At 48.0% G+C, this 25,350-nt stretch overlaps 1 protein-coding gene across 1 annotated transcript in view; it reads right to left on the bottom strand.

Moving 5' to 3' along the window:
- The window catches only part of LOC309794775 (uncharacterized protein), a gene marked incomplete at its 5' end in the record, with an annotated part of 143,470 nt that overhangs the window by 25,337 nt on the left and 92,783 nt on the right, over positions 1–25,350 (bottom strand). Inside the window, one exon of the mRNA XM_082606664.1 lies at positions 19,884–19,950. Coding sequence (XP_082462790.1) covers positions 19,902–19,950 — 49 coding nt within the window. The 3' untranslated portion in view covers positions 19,884–19,901. The remainder of the gene's footprint in view (positions 1–19,883; positions 19,951–25,350) is intronic.

Here is a 25,350-nt window from a genome sequence, read left to right as displayed (position 1 = left end):
CAGAAAGTGAGACTGGGGGTGGGGTACAGGGAAAGGAGGAGTGAGACTTCGGATTTTTACTTCATAGGCTTTTATAATGCTTTATAATTTCTTAAAATATATCATAGTTTTAAAAATTAAAAACCACTTACATGGAAATGAACATATACCACCCAACTCAAATGTGGGAGAAAGGAGTATATCTAGACCTGATTTGCCTTTTACAAGTTTCACTGTCTCTCATGGTTCCTAAGGAGCCACCAGAGAGAAGCCAGAAGTGCCTGCACAGGCAGACATTCTGATGTGAATGAAAAGAAGAGAGGATAAAATATTTGAATCTTTAGAAACCTTTTTTTTTTTTTTTTTTTCCTGGCCGCACCGCACAGCTTGTGGGATCTTAGCTCCCTGACTAGGGATAGAACCTGGATCCATGGCAGTGAAAGCCCGTGTCCTAACCACTGCACTGCCAGGGAATTCCCCTAGAAACTTTTAAACACCCAATAATGATGATGATAGTGATAATAATAATTGCTGATATTTTCATGTCATATGTATGCTACATACTGTCCTAAGTGCTTTTTAAAAACTTTTTGGCTGTACTGGGTCTTCGTTGCTGCGCGTGGGCTTTCTTTAGTTGCGGCGAGCGGGGGCTATTCTTCATTGCATTGGGCAGGTTTCTCATTGCAGTGGCTTCTCTTGTTGCAGAGCATGGCCTCTAGGCGCGCGGGCTTCAGGAGTTGTTGCAGGTGGGCTCAGTAGTTGCGGCACGTGGGCTTAGTTGCTCCACAGCATGTGGGATCTTCCTGGACCAGGGCTCGAACCCGTGTCCCCTGCACTGGCAGGTGGATTCTTAACCATTGCACCATCAGGGAAGTCCCTGTCCTAAGTGCTTTATATATATTATCTTGTTAAGTCCTCAAAATATTTTAGGATATAGATCCTATTACATTCCTGTTTTCTATTTAAGGAAAGTCTGAGGCTCAGAGAGGTTAATCACTCACTGGGTTAAATGGCAGGGTCAGGATTCGAACCTAGGCCATCTGGCTCCAGAATTTGCCCCTCATGACCATGCCCTCCAGCCTCGCCTCAGCTCTGAAGGGGCCACTCACAGAAAGGGAAGCCTGACTCAGGGTAAGAGGTGCAGGAAGAGGCACGAAGATGCCTTCAGCCAGACTAGTAACCAGAGCATTAAAACCCGAGACCCCACTTTATTGGGGTGACACAGATTAGGAAGCAGGATAATGACAGCAAGTGGTGAGGAGCCAATGGGAAGGCTGGACCCTCCTGCCCACTGGGGAGAGCATGGGCCAGAGCAGCAGCACGGAGAGCAACGCTGGCCATCCCTGGCAGAAGAGACAATGCCCGTCTCCAGCCACAGTGGGACCCCTGGACATAAACCCCAGGGGTTCAGAAGGACACAGGTATGTGGGTGCTCACTGAAGTACTGGCCGTGGTGGTGTGGAGCTGGGGGTGACTTGAACACCAGGGGACTAGAAATGTGAGGGCGGTGGATGCACATCACATATGACTGTTCAGCAGGCAGACGTAAAGCACTGGAGCACACAGAGCAACGATATCTCAAAAGCATGGCATTTGGTGAAAACCGGAAGAAGAAAGAATAAGATATGGAGCCCAAAACCATTTCTGGAAGCAGACTCTTTCCTCAAACCTCAATATATATTTTGCAAGGATATGTACCTAGCTACAGACACACCACAATCACCCCAGAGTGGGGGAGGGGATGGAAGGAGGGCTAGAGGATGAAGAAGGAAAAAATAACAACAAAAATTTACCCCGTGACACGGGAGGCAACGCACACATTGTTTCCGCCAACAGACAAGTAGTCTATGGGAGCAGGACTTGACTTGCCCTCCATTTCTGGGGTTACGTGAGGGTGGAAGAAGAGGCAGAAACTGGACACAAATCACTACACTTCTTCAAAGGAAAATCTTTGCTCTCAAATGCCACGATCTGTTGGGCCTGACACAGTTTGTTAACTTTGCCTCGGTCAGGGACCAAGTCTGGAGGCCTTTCCCAGCTGTGGCAGGCATCTGGTTATCTACTCAACACCCACTCCCCTCTTCCCCTGGAAGATGGACCCAACTGGTCAAAGGCAATCAGGACATGGCATTCCTCTGTGGAGCTGACTGGCCTGGTAAGGAGAGCACATGACCTCAGCTGGACCAATCCTAGACTAAAGGGAAGTATTTATAACCTATGAGGGACTGGGTTCTTTTTTTTCTCTCTCTCTCCTGATGTCTGTGGACAAGAAAGCAGGTGGCCCTGTCACTGGCAGCCATCTTGGGACCAAGAGGCACTTATGTATATATACAGAGAGAAAGCTCTAGGATGAAGCTGACACTGAGAACCTTGATGGCAGACATTTGAGCTGCTGACCCTACCTCGCCTGCCGCCCACTCACTTCTAGACTTCCAAGACATATTAAATGTCTTTACCGTTGGCCAGATGATGTCAGTGTTTTTGTTACTTGCAACTAAAAGCATCCCTAACTGGGAACCACAAACTAGGCAGCCATTTTTCGACTGTTAAACAGAGGAAAATCCCTGCAAGAGGGAAATGGGGCATCTGAGACACCAACGGGAAGGGATGCTGAATCCCAACGTACAGAGAACATTTACAAGTCTCAAGTTGCGTGTCCCCTGCCTGTTGGTCAGCACCACACATGTGATGCCGCAGAAACAGGCAGTGGCTCTGTCCCTGGCACACAAGGGGTCCGGAAACCTTCAGCAGTGGGTTACTTCATTTCCTTCATTCTTCACAAGAACCCAGTTGCAGCCAGTTTCCTATGTTCTATTTCTCCTGAAAACGGCAGGGGGTTAATCCTCAGCTGGCTGGAGCTGAGGATGAGAGACAGGACAAGAAGCCCAGCCTGGCTCTCCTGCAGCGACTCTGTTCCTGAATCAAAGGTTGGACTTCTGGATGTAGGCACCCTGAGATCTGAGTACAGCTGGACTCTCTGACATGGCACACGGCCTGAGGACTTCAGCGAGGAGACCCCACCAGCTGCGGTGCATCACCACTCCATCGGAATCCAGGGAAAGGCCCAAATGAGATGAAAGGGGAGTCAAGGAGACCTGCCCTCTGGAGCTGGCCTGCCCTGGTGCCAATGGCCTCTCTGCCATTGTGACCCTTGACAAGTGATTTCATTTGAGCTGCCTCATCTATAAAACAAGAACAGGGACCTCCCTGGTGGTCCAGTGGTTAAGACTCTGCACTTCTACTGCAGGGGGCACAGGTTCGATCCTTGGTTGGGGAAGTTCCGCATGCCGTGCAGTGCGGCCAAAAAGAAAAAAATTTTTTAATAAAAAAATTAAAAATAAAATAAAATACGAACAGAATTACCCATCTCACAGAACTGTTGTATGGATAAAATGAACTAACATGTGCAAAGTGCTTAGCATGGAGCCTGGCACAGAGTAAAAGCTTTAAGAAATGTGAGCTATTTTATTATCATTATGATTTCATGGTATCTATCTAATAAAGTATAATTACACACAGTAACATGTACCTGTTTGATGAATATTGACACATGTCTACACCTGTGTAACTCACACCCCAAACAAGACGTAGAGGCTGCCGACCACACACATTAACTGAGCGCCTTGTTCCAGGAGGCACCCCTGACCCTCTCCTTCACAGACTGGTCTGTTGAAGACCTACAAGGCTCTCTGGCCAGTTCGCTTGCATCTGCATTCAGGCCCACTTGCTGTAGGCTCCAGTTTCCCTGACCCCAATCTCTCAGTGTGGCAGCCACAGTTATCACTTAAAAATGCAGATCTGACCAGGTGCTCTCCTGCCTGAAACCCTTCCGGGGGGCTGACCTCACGGTAAACCCTAAACCCCTCCCATGGCCTACAGGCCCTATGCTCTGCCCTGCCCTGCTCATCTCCCTCACCTCTGCAGACAGATCCATCCCCCACTTCCCCCTTTCTCTCTCTTCCCATCTCACTGGCAACTTTTTTTTTTTTTTTTGCCATACGCGGGCCTCTCACTGTTGTGGCCTCTCCCATTGCGGAGCACAGGCTTCGGACGCGCAGGCTCAGCGGCCATGGTTCACGGGCCCAGCCTCTCCGCGGCATGTGGGATCTTCCCGGACTGGGGCACGAACCCATATCCCCTGCATCGGCAGGCGGATTCTCAACCACTGCACCACCAGGGAAGCCCGCAACTTTTTTTAATATCCATTTTTACTGAGGTAATTGAAAACTCATGTACACTTGTAAGATATGATACAGAGAGATACTATATACACTTTACCCAGTTTGGCAAATGGTAACTTTCTGCAAAAATGAAGTACAATATCATAACCAGGAAATGGACATTGAAACAATCTACTGATCTTATTCAGATTTCCTGTATTCATTTGTGTGTGTGTCTCCTGTTCTATACCACTTCATCACTTGTGTATGTCTATGTATCCACTATCACAACCAAGATATGAGCAGCTTCATTATCACAAAGATAGATCCCTCATGTTACCTTTTATAATCACACCCACTCCTTCATAACCCCCTATCCCTAACCCCTGACAACCACCAATGTGTTCTCCATTTGTATGATCTGGCCATTTAAAAATGTTGTATAGGGGCTTCCCTGGTGGCGCAGTGGTTGAGAGTCTGCCTGTCAATGCAGGGGACACGGGTTCGAGCCCTGGTATGGGAAGATCCCACATGCTGCAGAGCAACTAAGCCCATGTGCCACAACTACTGAGCCTGCGCTCTAGAGTCGGCAAGCCGCAACTACTGAGCCCACATGCCACAACTACTGAAGCCCGTTCTCCGCAACAAGAGAAGCCACCGCAATGAGAAGCCCACTCACCGCAACGAGGAGTAGCCCCCTCTCACCTCAACTAGAGAAAGCCTGCGTGCAGCAACGAAGACCCAACGCAGCCAAAAATAAATAAATAAATGAATTAAAAAAAAAAAAAGAGTGCAATGGCTGGGTCATATGACAGTTGCACACTTAGTTTTTAAGAAAGTGCCAATCTGTTTTCCAGAGTGGCTGTACCATTTGACATTCCCACCAGCAAAGTATGAGAGATCCAGTTCCTCCACATCCTTGTCATTGGCAACTTTGGATCATTCATTCAGCAGATACTACTGAGCAGCTCCTGTGTGCCAGGTACTAGATGTTGGGTTTACACCACCAAACAAGACACATAATTCATATTATCAAATAGGAGCTTACATCCTAAAGGGTGCAGATAGGCAGAACACAAGTCAACAAACTGAGTAAGTACTAAGAAGAAAATAAACAGTGATGTGATAAGGAGAGTGAGCAGGCAGGCGGCACAGCCCAGTGATTATGAAGCCAAACAGCCTGGGTTCAAATCCTGACTCCACCACTTCCCAGCTGTGGGGCTTAGGCAAGTGACCTGACCTATCTGTGCCCTGGTTTCCTCATCTGTTTCCTATGAATACCTACCTCCTAGAGTTGTTGGGAGGATGGAGCAAGATCCTGAGTGCCACAGGGCCAGCCACTGAGGTCTGGATGTGGACTCCATCAGTTTAAAAGTCTCTATAAGAGCCTCTGAACTACCGCATTGCTGAGAAGCCACACTTAAAAAATTTTGTGGGTTTCCCGAGACAGGATGCACCCAAGTGCTCAGAAGGGAGCCCCCCCACCTCGCCCCGCAAGGGTCAGAGCCCCGCTCTGGGAGCTCTGGGAATGGGCGGCCTTGGACACGACAGAAGAAGGGACAGCAGGGCCCTCCACTTACCCGGCAACTGGCAGAGGCCACTCCAGCAGAGGAGACGCCAGGACAGGATCGGAGGAACTGCTCAGGGTACCTGGGCCTCTCCATATACCCTGGGAATCTGACACCATTCCCAGGCTGGAGGACTCATCTGAGCCCTTGCTGAGGGGCTGGGGCACAGGGCCTCCCCAAACTCTTGGCCCACTAAATAGCCATTTCCTGTGCAGAGCTGAGGAGACAAAGGTAACCTGGAAACTCTCCTCTCCACCCTGTCCCACCTCTCTCCAGGGCCTGGCCCACAAGAGGGAACTGAGAGAAGCATATTGGTTGGCATCTTACAAAAGAAATAGGGAAATGGGTGGGGGTGGAGCTATTGGCAGCTCCAGGCCCAGGAGGAAACAAGGCCATCTTTGAGGGGGGCAGGCTGGGGTCCCTTCTCTGAGAGGATGGGATCATGAATCAGTGAGGCCCCGAGCCTTTCTGAGGAAGAGATGCTGCAGTGACCTGTTTTGCGGGCCTCCCAGTGGCTTGGGATGGATCAGCAAGCTGCTTCTTTCCTAAGGATTGATGAGTCTGGAACCAGGACACCTTCTCCTTATGTAAAGCTCCTTCCAGACCTGCAGACTGACGGCCAGAAGGCAGCACGGCACTTCAAGGTGACGGGGGAGGGCCGGAGTCTCTGACCCTGACCCTGGCTTGCAGCAGTTGGTACAAATTGTTCTGGGGGAGGAGGGAGTCAGGACACCAGACCTTGAAAGTGCACACAGGAGCTAAAAAGCTAAACCAAACCAAACCAGCATCATGGGTCTCCTAAAACCCTTCAGGGGCCATGGGAAGAAGTCCAAATCATTATGGATGGTTCGCCAAGGCCCAGTATGACCCAGGCTGCTGACCTGTCCCCCAATCCCTCTGCTCAGGCCACACCAGCCTCTGTTCCTCCAGCACATCTCAGGGCCTTTGTACAGGCTCTTCTTCCTGCCCCCAAACACCAGCCTCCAGCCTGCCCCTGGGCAAGTTCCCACTTATCCTTCAAGTCTAGGCTTACAGGTCACTTCTTCTCAGACACTCCCAACCCCACTCCAGCCTTGAATAAGACCCCACCTCCAGCCCTGTTACTCTCTTTCAAAGGCATTCTGGACTTTTCTTTTAGAGTTTAATTACCAGTTAAATTATGTGGTTATTTGAGTGATTATTTGATATCTATCTCCCCCCAGTAGATGGGGAATGCCACGAAGTCAGACCAATAGCTCATCACGTTTATGAAACACCTACAGGTGTCCTACAGCATTATCTCACTGACCCCTTACAATTGCTCTATGAGGTCAATACTCTCATTATCCTAATTTACATATGGGGAAGACGTATCAGTCCTGTCCACGGGGCCAGGCGCTCAGTAAATGGTTAGTTTGGGGGAGGGCACCCAGATGTCTGGGTTACACTTCCAATTATTCCTTCCCCCTAATAGCCACGGTGTGTGGAGGGGAGCCCACTGGGAAGCCCAGGTCCACAGAACACATTACTGTCACACTCTGGCACGACAGCCTCTGATTCCAAGGGCTCCTCCTGCTTCTAATCCCTCCCCAATCCAACAAGACACTAACTGAGCATATTTTTATTGTGCAGCTACTGTGTGTCAGGTGTGGCCAAAGCACTAGAGACACAGCAAAGAACAAAACACATAGCGGGGGGGTGGGGGTGGGGGTGGGGCGATGACGGACGACACCTTCACAGGCTCATGTCTGCCAGGGAGATGGATACAAAGTCCTGTTGTTCTGCAGTAAACAGATCAGTGGTTTTGTGTGTGGGGGGGGGCGGGCAGGGGGTGGAAGGGTGCAAACAAATAGGCAGGGCTGTGAAGCTACCCTGTATGACACTGTAACAGTGGATACATATCACACATGTCAAAACCCATAGCGTGTAGAACACAAAGCATGAACCCTAACTGTAAACGATGTATCAGTATTGGTTCATCAGTTTAAAAAAAAAATGTACCACACTAATACAAATGTAAAAAAAAGGGGAAACTTATTTAGAGTGGGCAGAGAGGGAGTTCGTGGGAACTCTCTGTATTTCATGATCAATCTTCTGTACACCTTTTAAAACTGCTCTTAAAAAAAAAAAAAAAGAGCAAAGCTGTGTTTCTCTTGAATCCACTCCCATCAGCTCTATCCTTGATTCTCCCACCATCATCACCTTCTCGCAAATCTCCACTCTGCTGGCTCTCAACTCAACGCCTTCACTAATCACCTGGTGCTCAGGCTAAAACCTCAGTGCCATCCTCCACCCCTCTCCTTCTCTCAACCCCACATTCAGTCCGTTCATAGTACTGGCTCCACCTTCAAATCACGGTTAGGATCTGCCCGCTTCTCCCTGCTTCACCTCCCACCCCCGCCAGCCTGGACCATGAACTGTAGCAGGAGCTCCCTCCCTGATTTCCTGGCTCCCTCCCCTGGTCCCACACACAACCAGAGGGACTCTGCTCACTTGAGTCAGAACATATCCTTCCTCTGCTCGGAACCCTCTCACTATACATTCAGGAAAAAGCCTCAGTCCCTATAAGGCCTCACATGTAACTCTCTGATCTCATCTCCTCCCATGTTGTCTCTATTTCACCTATTGAGGTGGGTGTGTAACGGCATCTCATTGTGGTTTTCACTTGCATTTCCATGATGATGATTAAGGATGGTGAGGTAGGTACTTTAAATAATAACAATAAACAAATGGTTACCATTTACACAGAACTTATTATGTGCCAGGCACTATGCTAAGTGTTTTATATATAGAGCTGCCCTTTCCAAACCTCTTAGGCCAAATGAGTTTTGGGATTCTGGATGATTTGGATTTTAGAAAAGCAATGGAGAGCTTATACCCAGCAGGGTCTAGGGAAGCATCCATCACATCAATATTTCTGCAGTGATGATAATCTGTTTATTTGGGTAACATTCCACCTGGGATTGTGGATCTGTATGAAAGCCCTGAATCCCCACAACCACTTTGCGAGGAAGGCAGTGTTATCATCTGTAGTTTATAGATGGGGAAACTGAGGCATGGGAAGGTTAAGTGCCTTGGCCACACTTGCACAGGTAGAAGTGGAAGGCTGGGACTCCAACACGGGCCTTTTGTACTACCGTCCTCTTTACTGGTTCTTAGGGTAGCGGACAGGAAATTAATCAATACTGAATGAATGAATGAATGAATGAATGAGATTAAGCTGGGCAAGTGAGAGAACTCAGGCTTTCCAAGAAGTTACTGCTCATGGCAGGAAGATCAAATACCACTGAGCTAACTGTACGTGTTTAACCTACTTAATTTAGTTTGAATACAAGACCTACCCAAATATAAAGCAAGATTTCCCCCCTGAAAAATGATGCTCAGCAATAAGTGTTGTGTTTCAAAGTTTTCATATTATTTTATTTTGAACAAAGTGCAATTTGGAAAAAGCCACATTAGCATCTAAAGATTTCAGTGATGCTAGTTTTGGCAACAATGAAAAAGGAGGCATATATTATAATAGACTCAGGAACTGTTCCCGAGGGCTTGACCTCACGATTCCAAGTGTTGTAAGTCACTTAAAGAGGCCCTTTAAAGATAGAGAGCAAGATAGGGACAAATAATTGTAAGCAACATTCATTTAATTAACTAGAATTTTGAAAACTGAAAAAAGGCTGTGTAAAGTAAGACTGAAAACTATCTTGAGGCAAAGTGCTGCTGCGTGGGATGAAACTGAATTTTCCTAAACTGTCATTTATTATTCATATCAGAATCATTAGTCTGATTGACTCAGAAATGAGTGCTTATGTAACTGCTTTTATATGTTCACATTTTTTCATTTATTCATTTTCAGTAACTGTCTTAAAAAAAAAAAGTGTTTTTTTTCCTTAATGTAACATAGTAAAAGTTATTGGCTACACTTTAGAGATCACCAATACACAACTAAAAGGGTAATAAAAAAATTGTCTAATGATATATGACTACTTGGGATACAGTTTCCAGCAACAACTTAATACACAGATTCAAGAAGTGCCACATCACAAGCACTTCAGATGGAGGTGGAAATGATGTATTCTGGAAATATGGGTAGATGACTCAAAAAAGGGGCTCTAATGATGATAAGGAGGCCTGTGAAGAGTGTAACATTTTATGATGTGAGAGGACCTAAGCCACATTTTGAATTCAACATTTTTGATATCATGATTCTAAATGTGTCACAAAATTAATAAATTGAAAAATATAGATAGGCAGCTGATTATGTCATCAATATCCCTAAACATTTCAAGTAGACCCCAAAACTTAAAAAAAAATTTTCTCTTTGGAAAGATGGGGAATCATCTTGTCTTGGGATACATACAGTAATTTTTTTTTTTAATGCAAGTATTTTTTTTTTTTTAATCTGGAAGGAACACTCCAGGCTTGAAAAAGTGATTATCTTGGCAGAGTCTGGGTCCTTTGATTTCTTTTTTTTAAACAACAAGCAAGTATTACTTTGATAATCAGACATGCATATAAACAACACAGCTTTATAACGTGAAGCTCACCGAAGGGCACAATAAAGCAACAGTTCCCACCCTCAGCCGCACCCTGGAAACATCTGGGGAGCTTTAAAAAAAAAACCCCATCCCACGCCTGGTCCTATCCTTGGTGACTCTAGTGAAATGTTCTGGGGTGGGGCCCAGGCCTTGGGGTTTCTTAAAGCTCCCCACATGACTCTAATATGCCACAAAGATGAGAATTATTATTAAAGCAAAAATTTTCAAATTTTTCTGCAGAACGTGTTACTAAGTGCCTTTCAGAAAATAAAAAGGTTCCATAGTCAAAGAAGCAGGTTTCTTCCCTGCAAGATTTCTCAGAGGCTGTACTATGCAAATGTGTACCAAGACTTTTACAAGAGGAGGACACAGTACAAGGTGGATAGATAACTGTGTTTGTGTGTGTGTGTGTGTGTGTGCGCGCGCGCGCGTGTGTGCTCAGCATCCTTTCTTTCCAGCAGCCATGTTGTTAGCAAGGCCCGGCCATTCTACCTCCTAACCTGCCCCCCTCCTCACCCTCCACTCCCTCCCATCCTGGTTCTGTCCTCCATCGTCTCCCATCTGGACTATGGCAGAAGCCTCCTCCCTGCTCTCCCACTGGCCCTATAAATTCACTGCTTACAAAGGTGGACTACAGAGATACTTGGGGCACACAGAGTTTGAAAGAGCTTCTGTTCCCACCCCTGAGACTCCCTGCAATGTCCCAACTGCCACCCAATGATCATGGAAGGGACCCGTCTTAAGGTAAAAGTGCCTCATGGGGCTTCCCTGGTGGCGCAGTGGTTGAGAGTCCGCCTGCCGATGCAGGGGACACGGGTTCGTGCCCCGGTCCGGGAAGATCCCACATGCTGCGGAGCGGCTGGGCCCGTGAGCCATGGCTGCTCAGCCTGCGTGGCCGGAGCCTGTGCTCCGCAACAGGAGAGGCTGCAACAGTGAGAGGCCCGCGTACCGCAAAAAAAAAAAAAAAAAAGTGCATCATGGACAGTCCAGCTGCTGCAGAATGAACCTGGGTTCTCCACCACACCATCCATGTTGAGCTGCCGAATCACCAGCCCAGAAGGCAGCCCCCAAAAGACTTGGGGTTGGGGAGCCCACACATTTCCTGACAGTTTAAGTCAGCACAAATGGGGTTTGCTATTACTTACAGCCAAAAGAATCCAAACCAAATGCTCTCTATTAAATTACTCTATTTCATTGGTCAGAAGTTTTTTCACGAAGTAAAATTATATTATTTGTTTCTTTTCTGGTTTCTTATCTGTCTCCCCTTCAAGAATGCCAGCTCCATGAGAACAGGGACATTTGTCCATCTTGTCCATAGTTACGTCCCTCGGACCTGAAACACTGTCTGCCAAAGAGTTGAAACTCAGCATTTGCTGAAAGAGTGACTGAGCTCATTTAATTCTTTCAACAGCTCCAAAAGGTAGGTGTTAACAAATACCAAGCTCCTCCTCACAACCACGCAGACCCTGCATGGTCTGCCCCCAGCTTCCTCTCCCCGACTCAGTATCCTTCAGTTTTGCTGGCCACCTTCCAGTTCCTTCCCAAAATCAAGCTCCTTCCCACCTCCAGAACTCCGCTGATGCTGTTCCCTCTATTGGGAACGCTCTCCCCATCCATTAAGGTCTACACATGCTTCAGGCCTCCCCTCAAATGGCAGTCCTTATGAGAGACATCTCCTGACCTCTCGAAACATGTCAGGTCCCCCCGGATAGGCTGTCATGGCTCCTCCATCAGGGCACTTAGTGCAGATGTAATGACATAGCTGCTTCTATGAATTCTTACTGAGGTTCTGTTTCCTCTACCGAACCATGAGCTCCAGGAAGACAGAGGCCCCTCTGTACTTCCAGAGCCCTCTTAGAAAACCTGGCACACAGTAGGTGCTTAATAAATACCACACTTGCCTATTGTGGCCAGGATATTTACTGCTCACTGAATACCCACATGCTCCCACATCCCAGCCCCTTGCAGTCAGTTAGGCAAGGCCACACGGCTAGTTCTGGGTGTGAGCAGAGGGGGACTGTGTCACTCTGGCCTTGGCATCTAAGTGCTGTGGTGTGACCCTCTAGTTCCCCTGTCCTGCCGTGGTGACCCTGGAGACTGTGTGTTCCAGTTGTGATGCTACAAGACAGGGGAGCACCCCCCCGCCCCATCCTGGGTCCCTGAGGTTCAAGGCAAAGCCCCCAGCTGAGCTGACTTGGGTCACGAGTAAGAAATAGACATTTGCTGTGTTCAACCTCCAGGATTTCAGGGTTAATTTGCTTCTGCAGCGGAATCTTGCCTCTCACTGGCATTCTGCGTGAATGAATGAAGGCAGCTAAAGGCAGAGACAACTCTGATTACAGACTGGGAGGGGAGAAGCAAGGCGGTGGCCTTCAGCTGCCGGTACCGAACTCCGGAGGAGAGGGGCAGGCTGCATAACTACTCCCTGGGGAATCGCCACTTTCAGTGCCTGATGAGGCAGATGAAAGGACCCAGAGCCCCCACTCCCTTCAGACAGAGCCTGAGGCCTCAGGGCCCTCATCAAACACAGCTCCTTAGGGATCACAGCCAAGTCTCAGCCCCTGGGAATTGGGAAGAGGCTGCTCAGAAGCCAGCAACACCCTGGGAAAACCCTATTAGTTAGGGGAAGCTGAAACAGCAAGGCTGCATGAAGGGCCTGGGCTAATTCGGGCTGACAACCTTCCCTCGGAATCACCCACTGGGGCTCTGCCCTCCCAGCTCCATCCCAGAGAATAAATCACACTGTCAGGTCTAATTTGGGACTCGGCTGATGGGTTGAGCAGAGAGAGCATCCATGCGTTCTGGCCACAGAGGTCAAGGGCAGCCCACACGCTAGAGGCCAATGCTGAAAGGCCTGGGGACTAATTGGAAAGGGGACTGGCAGACCGGAAGCTATGGGTTTCCAATACCCACCAAGGAAACTCCTCCCTTCTCCCGTAAAATTTCCGGCCCAGGCCTCAGCTGTACAAGCCATTTCCAGAGCACAGTCCAGCTATATCCAGGCACCATGGTAGCTCAGGGCTGGGCACAAGGTAAACACTCATATTTGCTGAATAAGTAATCCTAACAGCAGCAGTGAATGCTTATTATTCTCTTCCAGGCTGGTGACTAGGCTGCCTAACTTCTGACATGCAGAAAAGGCTAATGAATCTAAGTGGCCACCATCGTCCTCTCATCTATTATATGACTACTTCAGCCAGGCACTAAGTACTTGAGATTCACAGTCACGTTGTAATTCCCAAAACATCCTTAGGAGAAAACAGAAGCTCCCAGAGTTAGGCTCCCTACTTGGGGCTCGTCAGTGATCAAGCTAAGACTAGACCCCAGGTTAGCTGGACTCTTGTGCTCTCGGCCACTGTGTCAGCCCGTTGCGATTGATTTCGCAGCCTTCAAGCAGCTGGCCCTGAAGCCCCAAGCCAGTGTCAGGTGTCTCCCCAGAGTTCCCATGGCCCTGTGGCTTTCCCTCTTAGGACTCTCGTGACTCTGGGTTGTTTACCTACAGAGCTTTCCCCAACTACTCTCTATCCAAGAGGGTATCCCTGTAAGCCTAGTGCTCAAATGGGATATGTTTGCTGGATGGACGGAGGAAACCCAAGTCCAAACCCTTCATCTTACAGAGGAAGGGGGTGGAGATTCAGCAAGGAGAGCTGCAGTGAAAGAGTTTCACTGAAGAAAGGGGAGGTGGAGAAGAGGGGGGAAATTGCTCCTTGACAAATCTCTATTCTTCCTTCAAAGCCCAAAGCTGCTTCCAGGAGACCTCCCTGACCCCCAGGCTTGCCTGGGCACCTCCTGTGGGCTCTCATCAGCCCCTGGGGTTCCCCCATACAGCCCTGATCACCCTGGGCTGTCACTGTCTGAGGGCCTGCTCCCTCCCTGGACGAGGAGCCCCCCGAGTACAGGGCCCGCTCAGCCATGAGGCCGTCTCACCCACACCATTACACTACAGGGATGGGCACCGAGGAGGCGCATAGTAAATGTGTGTTGAATCAACCAGCAGAACCCCAAGAAAGGAAAGAAGGCTGGAAGCGTCATTCTGGGAAGAAGAATTAGAAGCACAGGTACAGTGTGTTTGGAAAAGGAGGCCAGGAGAAGACTCTGCCATCTGCAAGCCACAAAGGGCTGCCAGGAGGAAGATGTGTGGCTGGTGCCCTTCATCAGGACTGGACCAGAACCAGTGAGAGGCAGTTACACAGAACGGATGTGATTCACGAGGAAGCTTTTTAATGATCAAAACTTCCCTAAAGCAAAATATGCTGCCCTGTTCCTCCCTTCCTAGATGAATTTAAACTGAGGTCAGATAGCTAGCAGTCTGGGACCCCAGGACCTCTTATGAAGCGACAAAGTGTAGTGGCCAAGAGCGAGGGCTCTGGAGACACTGCAAAGGTTCCCACCCTGGCTCCTCTGCTTGATAAAGGGCGTCACCACTCTCTGCCTCAGTTTCCAAGTCATTACTATGGGGAGGTCACAGCAGCGACATCATAGGGTGGGTGGAAGGACTGAATGAGATCATGCACTTTAAAGTGCTTACAGCAGGGCTCGGCGTAGAGTCTGCACCCATTAATGTTCATTATTATTGTTTTTGTTCCCCTGTGGAGCCAGATACTGTTGGCTGGATAACCCAACTGACACACTCAGTTCCCTTTTTCTCTGGCTTCCTCCTCAGGAGAGGCTGAAAAGCCAAACAACATTTCTCACCTTCCTTGAAATAGGGGGAGGCTATGTGACCCATTTCTGGCCAATGAGATGTAAGTGGAATCTTCTGGGGAGGGGGATTCTGGGATTGCTGAAGTGGTTCAGAACTGAAAGAAAACCACATTGCTTGGAGTTGACTCTCCTCCTTCCTTGTTCCGGTTGGAGGTGCAAGCAGCAACCTTGCAACCATGAGGGAAAGGCCAAGGGAATCAAGGAGGCCCCAGCCCGGACGTCTCTCAGCCTCTGAACTGACATCGGCAGCCAAGTACCTCTGGGTTTGTTGTTATGGGAGAGAAATTGAGCCTCATTTGTTTAAGCTGCTGTGAGCTGGGTTTTCTGTTCTTGCCGCTGAAAGCATTCTTGGCTGATACACCCACCATGACACAAATGGCTCAGGGCACATGTCCATGGTCATCGTTTGCCAGCCTCAGTTCAGGTCCCCGGCTGAGAACCCCTGATCCAGAGGAGAAAGAGTGGAAGGTCAAGACAGGACAGCGTTTACCAAACCTCACTAGCTGTGTTTCACCCTTCCTTTTCAACTGCATCTGTGTCCCAGCTGTACAATTACTTACTTAATAGTTCCTTTAAATCAACTCACTTTTAAACTTGAATATATATACATATATTTAAAACAAAATCTACATTCCTACCAAAATGAAAAACTGTTATCTTGGGCTTCCCTGGTGGTGCAGTGGTTGAGAGTCCACCTGCCAATGCAGGGGACACGGGTTCGTGCCCCGGTCCGGGAAGATCCCACATGCCACGGAGCAGCTGGGCCCGTGAGCCATGGCCGCTGAGCCTGCGCGTCCGGAGCCTGTGCTCCGCAACGGGAGAGGTCACAACAGTGAGAGGCCCGCATATCGCAAAAAACAAACAAACAAACAAACAAAAAACTGGTATCTTTTGTTCCAAAGGTAACTTAATGAATAAATACAATGAGGGAATTCCCTGGTGGTCCAGTGGCTAAGACTCCGCGCTTCCAATGCAGGGGGCCTGGGTTCGATCCCTGGTTGGGGAACTAGATCGTGCATGCCGCAACTAAGACCTGGCACAGCCCAATAAATATTTAAATAAATAAATAGATAAATAAATAAATAAATAAATACAATGAAAATGAACAAAAGATATTCATCCACATATCCCTGAAAGTTAGCTGATGTAGCATAATTTGGGTTCCATGGACAAGCATGAATTCCTCATTTCTGTCTCCTATTGGGGAAAAAATATCAGCAGATCTGTCAAGACCTGGCATTTCCCCAGGGCAACAAACGGGCTAGAGCTCAGTAGGGGCTGCCCCTCAGAGAGGTAACACGTTTTCCTGTTTGCCACAATTCCTGAAACCCCGTTCAGAAGTGAGAGAATTCGTTTAGCTCTCCTGGCTGGCAGATGGAAGAATTAGGTCGGGGACCTGCCTTGTTCCATCCCTTCAGGGCCTCCTCAGAGAGGCCTTCCTGGATCACCTGGTCTAAAATCACCCCCTTGGACTTCCCTGGTGGTCCATTGGTTAAGACTCCGTGCTCCCAATGCAGGGGGCATAGGTTCGATCCCTGGTTGGGGAACTAAGATCCCACATGCTGCACGGTGTGGCCAAAAAAAATAAAAATAAAAATAAAATAAAATAAAATCACTTTTGCTCCCAGTCAGCCCTCTTTCCTGCTTTACTGATCCCTGTAGTACTTATCCCCACATTTACTCATCTGCTTGTTGTTTTATCCTCCAGTAGGATGTCAGTTCCTGTAGGGAAAGGATTTTGTTTGTTTTGTTCATTCCTGAATCCCCAGTGCCTGGACCATAACAGTAGGTGCTCAAAGGCCTATTTGTTGAGTGAACGGAAGAAACGAATGAAGGAACAAATGAAACCCTGTCTCCTGCTTTCCAGTCCCTAAGGCGCTCGTTACCACGTAGGAATGATGCCGGTCCTCCTGCGGTTTAACAGGCAATACTAGGAATTCACTCAGAAACTGGAACCTTTCACCGCATTAAAAAGGGATGAGCTAGATTCAAATGAATATCTATGACACCATACAGATATATGTTAATAACCGAATAACTGAAATAAACGAGGGAGAAGGGACAGGTCTCCCTTAACAGAACTAATTATGTGGACAATTCATAAATGTAGAAGAAATAAGGGACGTACAAAAATCACCATTAGGGAAATACCACAGCGATAACTGTGGCAGGCAAGATTCACCCTACCAATGCATGCCAAAATGAGCAGGTGCAAGTTCAAGGAGAAACAAGTGTAGTCTCAGAGCACCTCCCCCCCAAGATAACTATTAACTGCAAAGGGAAAAACCAGTTACTAGACAGTGGAGAAACCCAGCAGATAGCACCTTGATGAAGTGATCCAGGTTAACAGCACCAGGGATGAGACACGTGGACCCGCTGGTGCCATGCGCCGAGGCGGGCACCTCACCTCTGCCAAATAATGCATGAGCTCAACCCTGTCATGAGGCAACATCAGACAAAGCCAAACTGAGACAATCTACAAAATAACAGGACAGCTCTCTTCCAGAGTGTCACGGTCATAAAAGACAAGGAAAGACTGAGGAACCGATGCGGATTGGAGGGGGATTAAAGAGACATGACAACTAAATGCAGTAAGGACCCTGGATAGGGTCCTGGAAAAGAGAAAGGACAGCAGTAGAGAAACTAGTGAAATATGAATGAAGTCTGTAACTTAGTTCATAGTACTAGACCAGTGTTCATTTCCTAGTTTTAATAGTTGAGCTACAGTTGTATAAGATGGTAGCATTTGGGGATGCTGGGCGAAGGGTAGATAATGTGAACTCTCTGTACTATTTTTGTCACTTTTTGTAAGTCTAAAATTCCTTTAAAATAAAAAAGTTAATACAGAATTGTATGGCCATCATCAAAAAGTCTACAAACAATAAATGCTGGAGAGGGTGTGGAGAAAAGGGAAGCCTCTTGCACTGTTGGTGGGAATGTAAATTGATACAGCCACTATGGAGAACAGTATGGAGGTTCCTTAAGAAACTAAAAATAGAGCTGCCGTATGACCCAGGTATCCCACCACTGGGCATATACCCTGAGAAAACCATAATTCAAAAAGAGTCATGTAGCACAATGTTCACTGCAGCTCTATTTACAATAGCCAGGACATGGAAGCAACCTAAGTGTCTATCGACAGATGAATGGATAAAGAAGATGTGGCACATATATACAATGGAATATTACTCAGCCATAAAAAGAAACAAAATTGAGTTATTTGTAGTGAGGTGGATGGACCTAGAGACTGCCATACAGAATGAAGTAAGTCAGAAAGAGAAAAATAAATACCGTATGCTAACACATATATATGGAATCTTAAGGGGAAAAAAAAGGTTCTGATGAACCTAGGGGCAGGACAGGAATAAAGATGCAGACGTAGAGAATGGACTTGAGGACATGGGAAGGGGGAAGGGTAAGCTGGGACGAAGTGAAAGAGTGGCATGGACATATATACACTACCAGATGTAAAACGGATAGCTAGTGGGAAGCAGCCGCATAGCACAGGGAGATCAGCTCTGTGCTTTGTGACCACCTAGAGGGGTGGGATAGGGAGGGTGGGAGGGAGACGCAAGAGGGAGGAGATATGGGGATATATGTATAGCTGATTCACTTTGTTATAAAGCAGAAACTAACACACCATTGTAAAGCAATTATACTCCAATAAAGATGTTAAAAAAAAAAAAAACAGAATTGTGCCAAGAAACATCCCTTAATGGAAATCTGGCCCCAAGAGACTGTCCCACAGACAAGCTCCATGTACCCGGGCAGAGCCTTAGGCCAGGATGAAGGAATATGAAAAAACCCAAGAAACAGCCAAGGGAGAGGATACTGTCTAGATTTTTTTTTTTAAACTTTATTTTTTGGGCACGCCACACGGCTTACGGGATTTTAGTTCCCCGACCAGGGATCGAACCTGGGCCCTCGGCAGTGAGAGTGCGGAGTCCTAACCACTGGACGGCTGGGGAAGTCCCCCTGTCCAGATGCACTCAGTTCCCAAACTCAACTGACTGGTCCCTGCAACTCAGCCAACACCACTATCTGCGTCCAGAGTCTGGATGCCAGAATCTTCTGTTCTCCCACTTTCCACGCTACTGGGGTCTCTTGGTGATTCAAGGATCAGACAGCACCCCCTCTCCCAAGCCCCTTGTGGCATCCTGCCAACAAGGGTTGACATCCTCATTTAGGAATGCCCCACTACCACCTGGACTGCCCCACACCCTGAGGCCCCCTTCTTTACTTGGTCTGGGCCAAAGAAACCAAAGAGGGTGCTCACTAGCAAAAAACCCAGAAACCTAATTATAACACATTCAAAATCTTTACATTACAGGTAAGCACTTATCATGTATACATATTTTAATTTCGTGTAACTACCTACACTATACTTTTAGCCTATAGATAAACAGCACGTCCACACATGGGATGATGGGGCCATTCTGTATCTTAACTGTGGTGGCAGTCACACAACAGCAAGCATTTGCCTAAACTCAAAGAACCATACACCAAAAAGTGAATTTCACTCTGTGTAAATTTTAAGATGGAAATTGAAAAGTTAAAAAAAAAAAAAAAAGACTGTGATACACTGATGGGTGCTATGAACAAAGATCTTCAAGATACACTACCACTGGGGACAGTGGGAAACATGCTGCAGAAGCGTCATCTAGCACGGCTTCTTTTTTCTCCATGTAAGAAATTAAAATAATGAGGGTGTATTTGGATAAGGAGGAATGTTCATGAGCAGGAAGAAAGGTCCAGCCAGACACCCACCCAACTACTGACTGCAATGACCTCGGAGGAAAGATGTCAGACTGTGGGTGTTGGGAGGGACAGGGAAGGAGTCACACATCTTTCCCTTGGTTCTCTTTCAAATAAAACTTTTTTTTAAATAATAAAGAGGCTTACATGTATGAGTCGTAAAACTTAAGCAAATGAAAGTCACACAAATCTCAGTACTCAACCTTAGTATGTTCTGGACACTAGTGCTCCTTGAGGGTCCCAGGACAGCCGAGGTCAAAGACTGTGCATCTACGGAGAGAAAAAAAATGAGGTTACATCTTTGGCCAGCATGAGCCTTCCTGCTGTAGTATCCACCTGTCCTTCCCGAAGTCACTCCCTCAACAAATATTTATTGAACGCCTGCTGCGTGCCAGGCACTGAGGGTACACCCGTGACCAAGACAAAGTCGCTCTCCTCAGGGGGCAGACACTCCAGCAGGGGAGGGAGACACTGAACAAACGCAATCCTCAGCCAGGGAGCGGCAGCGCCTTGATGGAGACTAAGTAGGCTGAGGAGAGCAACGGGGTGCTGCTTCACAGAGACGTCAGAGGAGGCCTAAGGACAGAGACCTGAAGACAGGAGACCACGAATTGGGTGACTATGGGAAAGAGCCTTCCAGGCACAGGGACGGCCACTGCACAGGACCTGAGGCAGGAGGGGGGACGGAGAGAGAGAGAGAGACAGAGACAGAGACAGAGAGACAGAGAGAGAGAGAGAGAGAGAGAGAGACATGAGGGCAGGGAGGTGACGGGGCAGATGGAAGCCCATTATAAAGACATTTCCTTCAGACAACTGTGAGCAGAGGAGTGGCAGAGAAAAAGCACTGGCTTGTAACTTCGTATTATTAATTTATGTTTTTGAATATTTAGTATGGTTCTGCATATTTGAATGGGTATTTCATGGATGAATGAATGTCTCCAGGCCAAGAAGCCACTGTCTGAATTGCTCACCATCACATTTTGGTTTAGGCCAGGCACTTACTAAGCCAGGGAGATGAGATCTGAGAGGACAACCTAGAACCTTCCTATACGCTAAACAATGACTCTCACTCCCTATGGGCCAGGCTCCATCCTAGCAGAACGTACCGACTCATTTCACTCCCCCAGTAACCCTAGAGGCTGCCCAGCCAGTCAAAAGTACATGGCAGGTGGGATGAGCCCAGGCAGCCTGGCTCCAGAGCCTGCTCCCGACCACCTGGCCAGGCCACATGGTCATGGCGGTCCATGAAGACAGGGCTAACTGCAGGCTGGCAAGGCCTCTCCCCATCCTTCCCCAAGGCTGCCACGGCCACATGCCATCCACATGCCAAGGCCGACCTCAAATGCCAGCCAGCTTCTCCAGGGGGCCTCAGAGGAAGGAAACCTAGCGAGCAGCTGGCCTACTTTCCAGAGTCCAGGAATCAGGATAGCTTCAATAATCTTGCCCTTAGGGGTTCTGGAGAAGCCAAAAGGGGTTCTTAGCTCTTTACCTTTCTCAGGCCAGGGACCCCTTGGCAGTCTGGTGAAGAAGGGTTTGGGCTCCTTCTCAGAATCATGTGTTCAAATGTACAAAATACAATACACAAGATTACAAGGGAAATCGATTATATTCAGATATCAAAATATCTGTAAAACAAAACCTAACCTGAGATACAGTAATATTTGTGCTTCTTTGTGAATGCTTTAAATTATGAGATCTTAGTGGTGGGTCCAATAACTATAGTAATTTAGAAAGAGATGAGTGTAAACAGTACCTTGTAATATCTACAACAACTGTAATGTGACATGGAAAACGTTTTTTTTTTTTCGGTACGCGGGCCTCTCACTGTTGTGGCCTCTCCCGTTGCGGAGCACAGGCTCCGGACGCGCAGGCTCAGTGGCCACGGCTCACGGGCCCAGCCGCTCCACGGCATGTGGGATCTTCCCGGACCGGGGCACGAACCCATGTCCCCTGCATCGGCAGGTGGACTCTCAACCACTGCGCCACCAGGGAAGCCCATGGAAAACGTTTTGATCTCTAGCAGCGACAAAGTCACAGGTGTTCTGATACAATGTGGTTTGTGGCCCTTGTTCAGAAGGAATGGAAATGCTAAATTTCAGTTAGATGGTAGAGAAAATAAAGATGTAATTTTTTTCCCAGCCAACTTCACAATCCTCTAAATTCCATCCAAGGACCCTTCAAGGGTCCATGGACCTGAGATTAAGAACCCCTACGCTAGCCCTGAGATAGGGTAAAGGTGGAGCGTGTGCCCAGGGAAGGTAACAACTAGGGGGGGTGTGGCAGATTCAGATCCTCGTGAGTTTCGTATGGGAAGGGGTCCTGAGCATTGGTGGTTTTGGTTCATCCTGCATCCATTTCCCTTTCCAGGTCGGCCCTCCGAACCTCATCTTTCTCACTCAGCCCATGGAATTCCTGTGGGAATGACCCAATCCATGGGTTGGTAGAGAAGGGAGTGGTGTCACAAAACCCAGGCCTGGCCAATAAAGCCACCGCATCTCCTCTTCCCTGCCCCTGGCCTTAGACATGGCTCAGGGTGGCCCTGGAACCAAAGCCAGGCTGATTAGGTCCACTAAACAGTCTCAGGACATGTGCTGGCATTACGGGGAAATCTCTGGGGCTGCTAAGTTGGTTGGATATATATGTGGAGCTGCCTCAGAGCCTATCTGACCATAAAACCAACAGAGTACTGCAGCCAGGAGATGGAAGGAAACAGGGTCCTGGCAACCCTGAAGCCATTACACATAGAATGTTCCAGGCTGTGAGTTCAAACATTTCCTTTTATACTTACGCAGGCTGACCTGAATTTCTATTTGTTCACGCAACCGAATGACTCTCAACTAACATAGAAGGGAAGAAGTGAGTACGGTTCTTGACAATTCCCAGAGCTTACTACCAAGCTACTTAGGAAAGCATAAAATTAGAAACAGTTACTATACATAGAATCAGCAAATACAGAAAAACACACACTCTTTGAAAGATCAGAAACAGCATCTTGGGTAGTTGCAATCCCTAAAGCTGGTCTATGAAACACTAACAATTTTGATTTTCAAGATGCTTGGCAGGTCAGGAGGGAACCAGAAGCACCCAGAACATTTTCCTTTATCACCAGACTTCCCATTAAAAAAATTCCTGGGATGCTCAGGAAGCCCCTGCAATAAAACTCCTGTAAAACTGTAATCACTGCCTTTTAAATTGCATCAGAAATTGCTTTTCTGCCACTCATTTCCCCCCTTTCTTTCTCTAGAGCGATGTTCATGGCTCTTTAAAGGCACATTAGCAGGGACATGCGGTGCTGCCACGTCCCTCTGAGCTGAGAATCTACTCCCTGTCAAGTGGAGGAAGCTGTGATGTCCATCAGTTTGAGTTCCCTGATACACAGGAGAGGCCGCAGCAGATGCTGAAGGGTTGTGGAAATGGCAGCAAAGGCAGGCTACAGCGCCAGGAATTCAGCCAGGACCCCAGACATCCCAGAGCACCTCTTACACCACCTGGGAAGGGAAGATGCCCTTGGAATTGCCTCAGCAACTCTAGTACCTACCAGAGCAACAGCCCTGGCTCATCTGTCACATAAGTCACAGTCACAGGGCTGCACACCTCGCTTCCCAGGGTGTATACCAAGAAGTAGAAGCCAAGATGAGAGAACCTGGGAGTGAGAGCGGGTCCGGGCCTGACTCCTAGCCTGATGGTTCCTCCCCTCAGCCACAGTGACTGGCTCTGGGAGAGACACATGATCCATGCAAGGCCAATCAGAGTTGGCCCTGGAAATTTTGCTGGATTACTGGGGGAAAGAAATGGGTGTAAGGCAGGGGCTGTTGAAGGCTTCTTTGCCACCTGAGGGAGGGGATGGACACCTAAGAATAAAGTCAAAGGTGAAAGAAGCAGAATCCAGCAGTGGTGAAGGGTGTATTCCTGACAAGAATACCTGAGTGCAGACTCCAGTCAGGCTAGCTCTGAGATTTCAGGTCCCAGAGCCATTAACTTCCCTTCGCAGTTTAGGACAGTTTGAGTTGGGGAGATTCTGTCATTTACAACAGAAATAACTGACTGATAGAACTGGAAGGGACCTCAGAAATCAATACAGCGCTCCTTCATGTTCCAGTGAATACAATCCTTCTGAGGAGCTGACAAAACAAAACTATGGTATGTCTCTCCAGGAAACACACACACACACACACACACACACACACACACACACACACCCCACTATTTCAAGGATGTCAAAGATCTCTGAAGCCTCTGTTCATAGGAACTGGGTGAGGAACTCTTCAATCTAGTCTGATCTGCCCGCTTGATAGATAAGAAAACTGAGGTTCAGAAAGCTGAGATGACTTGCTTGGGGCCCAGGGCCAGCTGGAGGCAGAGCCAGGCCTCCCTAGAGTCCCAGGAGGTTTCACCTTGAACTCCCCTGAGTATGGTCCTTGGGGAGACAGCAGAGGGTAAGGGGGGCAGCGGGCGAGGCTCCAGGCCTCTGCACCCCCATTCACCTACAGCAGCTCCACTTTTTTCTGTTTTTAAAAATGGGCTTTCAGGGAAGTGTCTGACAAAAGTTCCATTACTCCACAACCAACATCCTGAAAACCAATCGCTTCTATCACATTTCAAAGTATTTACATGTTAATGACCTTGGTTTCCAGCCTCGCTGAAATCCTGTGAAGCCGGCATTATTGCATGCCATGGCTCCAGGCAAGGTGCTAGTCACGCAGCCCCAAGGCAGACTCAGCCTGTGCACCTGGGCCTTCCTGTTCCTGCACTTCTTCCCTCGTATTTCATCTCAACTCATATGGAAAAGACCATCCATTCGCACCTCACCACGAAGACCAAGGAAGGAAGAAGAGGTGGCTAATCTGACTGGTCAGAGCCTGTGACTGTTGCTGGCACCCGCTTTTCCAGTGCACAGAATTAACAGCCCCAAAGACTGGGACCAGGGCTACTAACTCTTTTCTCTCCCTGCACCCAGAGACGGCAGCTTTCTCTTCTGCTTTCTGTCTCGGAACAGGACACACACCCTGGGCACCCAACCTCTAACAGGGCCTGGCCACATGCACCCCTCCTGACCAAGCGGTGATGGGGGCGGCCAGGGTATAAGTGGCTGATCTAGGCATTTAGATCTGAGCTGAAAGAGAACCAAGCCCACAGGGGCCTTCTGCTACAAGTTGCACTCTCCTTTTTAGACTTCACCAGAGCTTCCCATTGCGGCATCAGGGACCTACTCACCTACTAATAAAGTGGTTCAGTCGTCCTTCCTTTAGAGAAGATTCCCATTATACCCATCCCCATCCTGTCTTTGAAATAGTGACTTAGGAAGATCTCCATTCATTTAACTGCCTCTACCCACCTGCCAACAAAGAAAGGTTGCTTTGCGAAGAAGGGACTTTGCCTTGGGAAAATCTAAGCCCTCAATCACTATCCTGTATGACAGCCGCTGGGATCACCTTGTAATTAATCATGTTTTCTCTTATGACCTATATTCTATTAATAACATACGCTAACGATTCAGCACTGGTTCTTTCACTGATTGATTCAGTCCACAAACGTGACTAAGGCTGTACTGCTGACTACGAGGGTCTTACATCCGCATCTTCTGTCCTCTCCCCAGGCCCTCCCCTCCCACAAGGGAAGCGTCATGGTATTGGGCTCTGAACACGGGGCTCTGAGGACTTCACGGTGCCG

Source organism: Mesoplodon mirus (genome assembly GCF_964341445.2).
Source record: "Mesoplodon mirus genome assembly, chromosome: 19".
In the NCBI taxonomy this organism is placed as follows: Eukaryota; Metazoa; Chordata; class Mammalia; order Artiodactyla; family Ziphiidae; genus Mesoplodon; species Mesoplodon mirus.
This window is presented reverse-complemented; position numbering and strand designations above follow the sequence as displayed.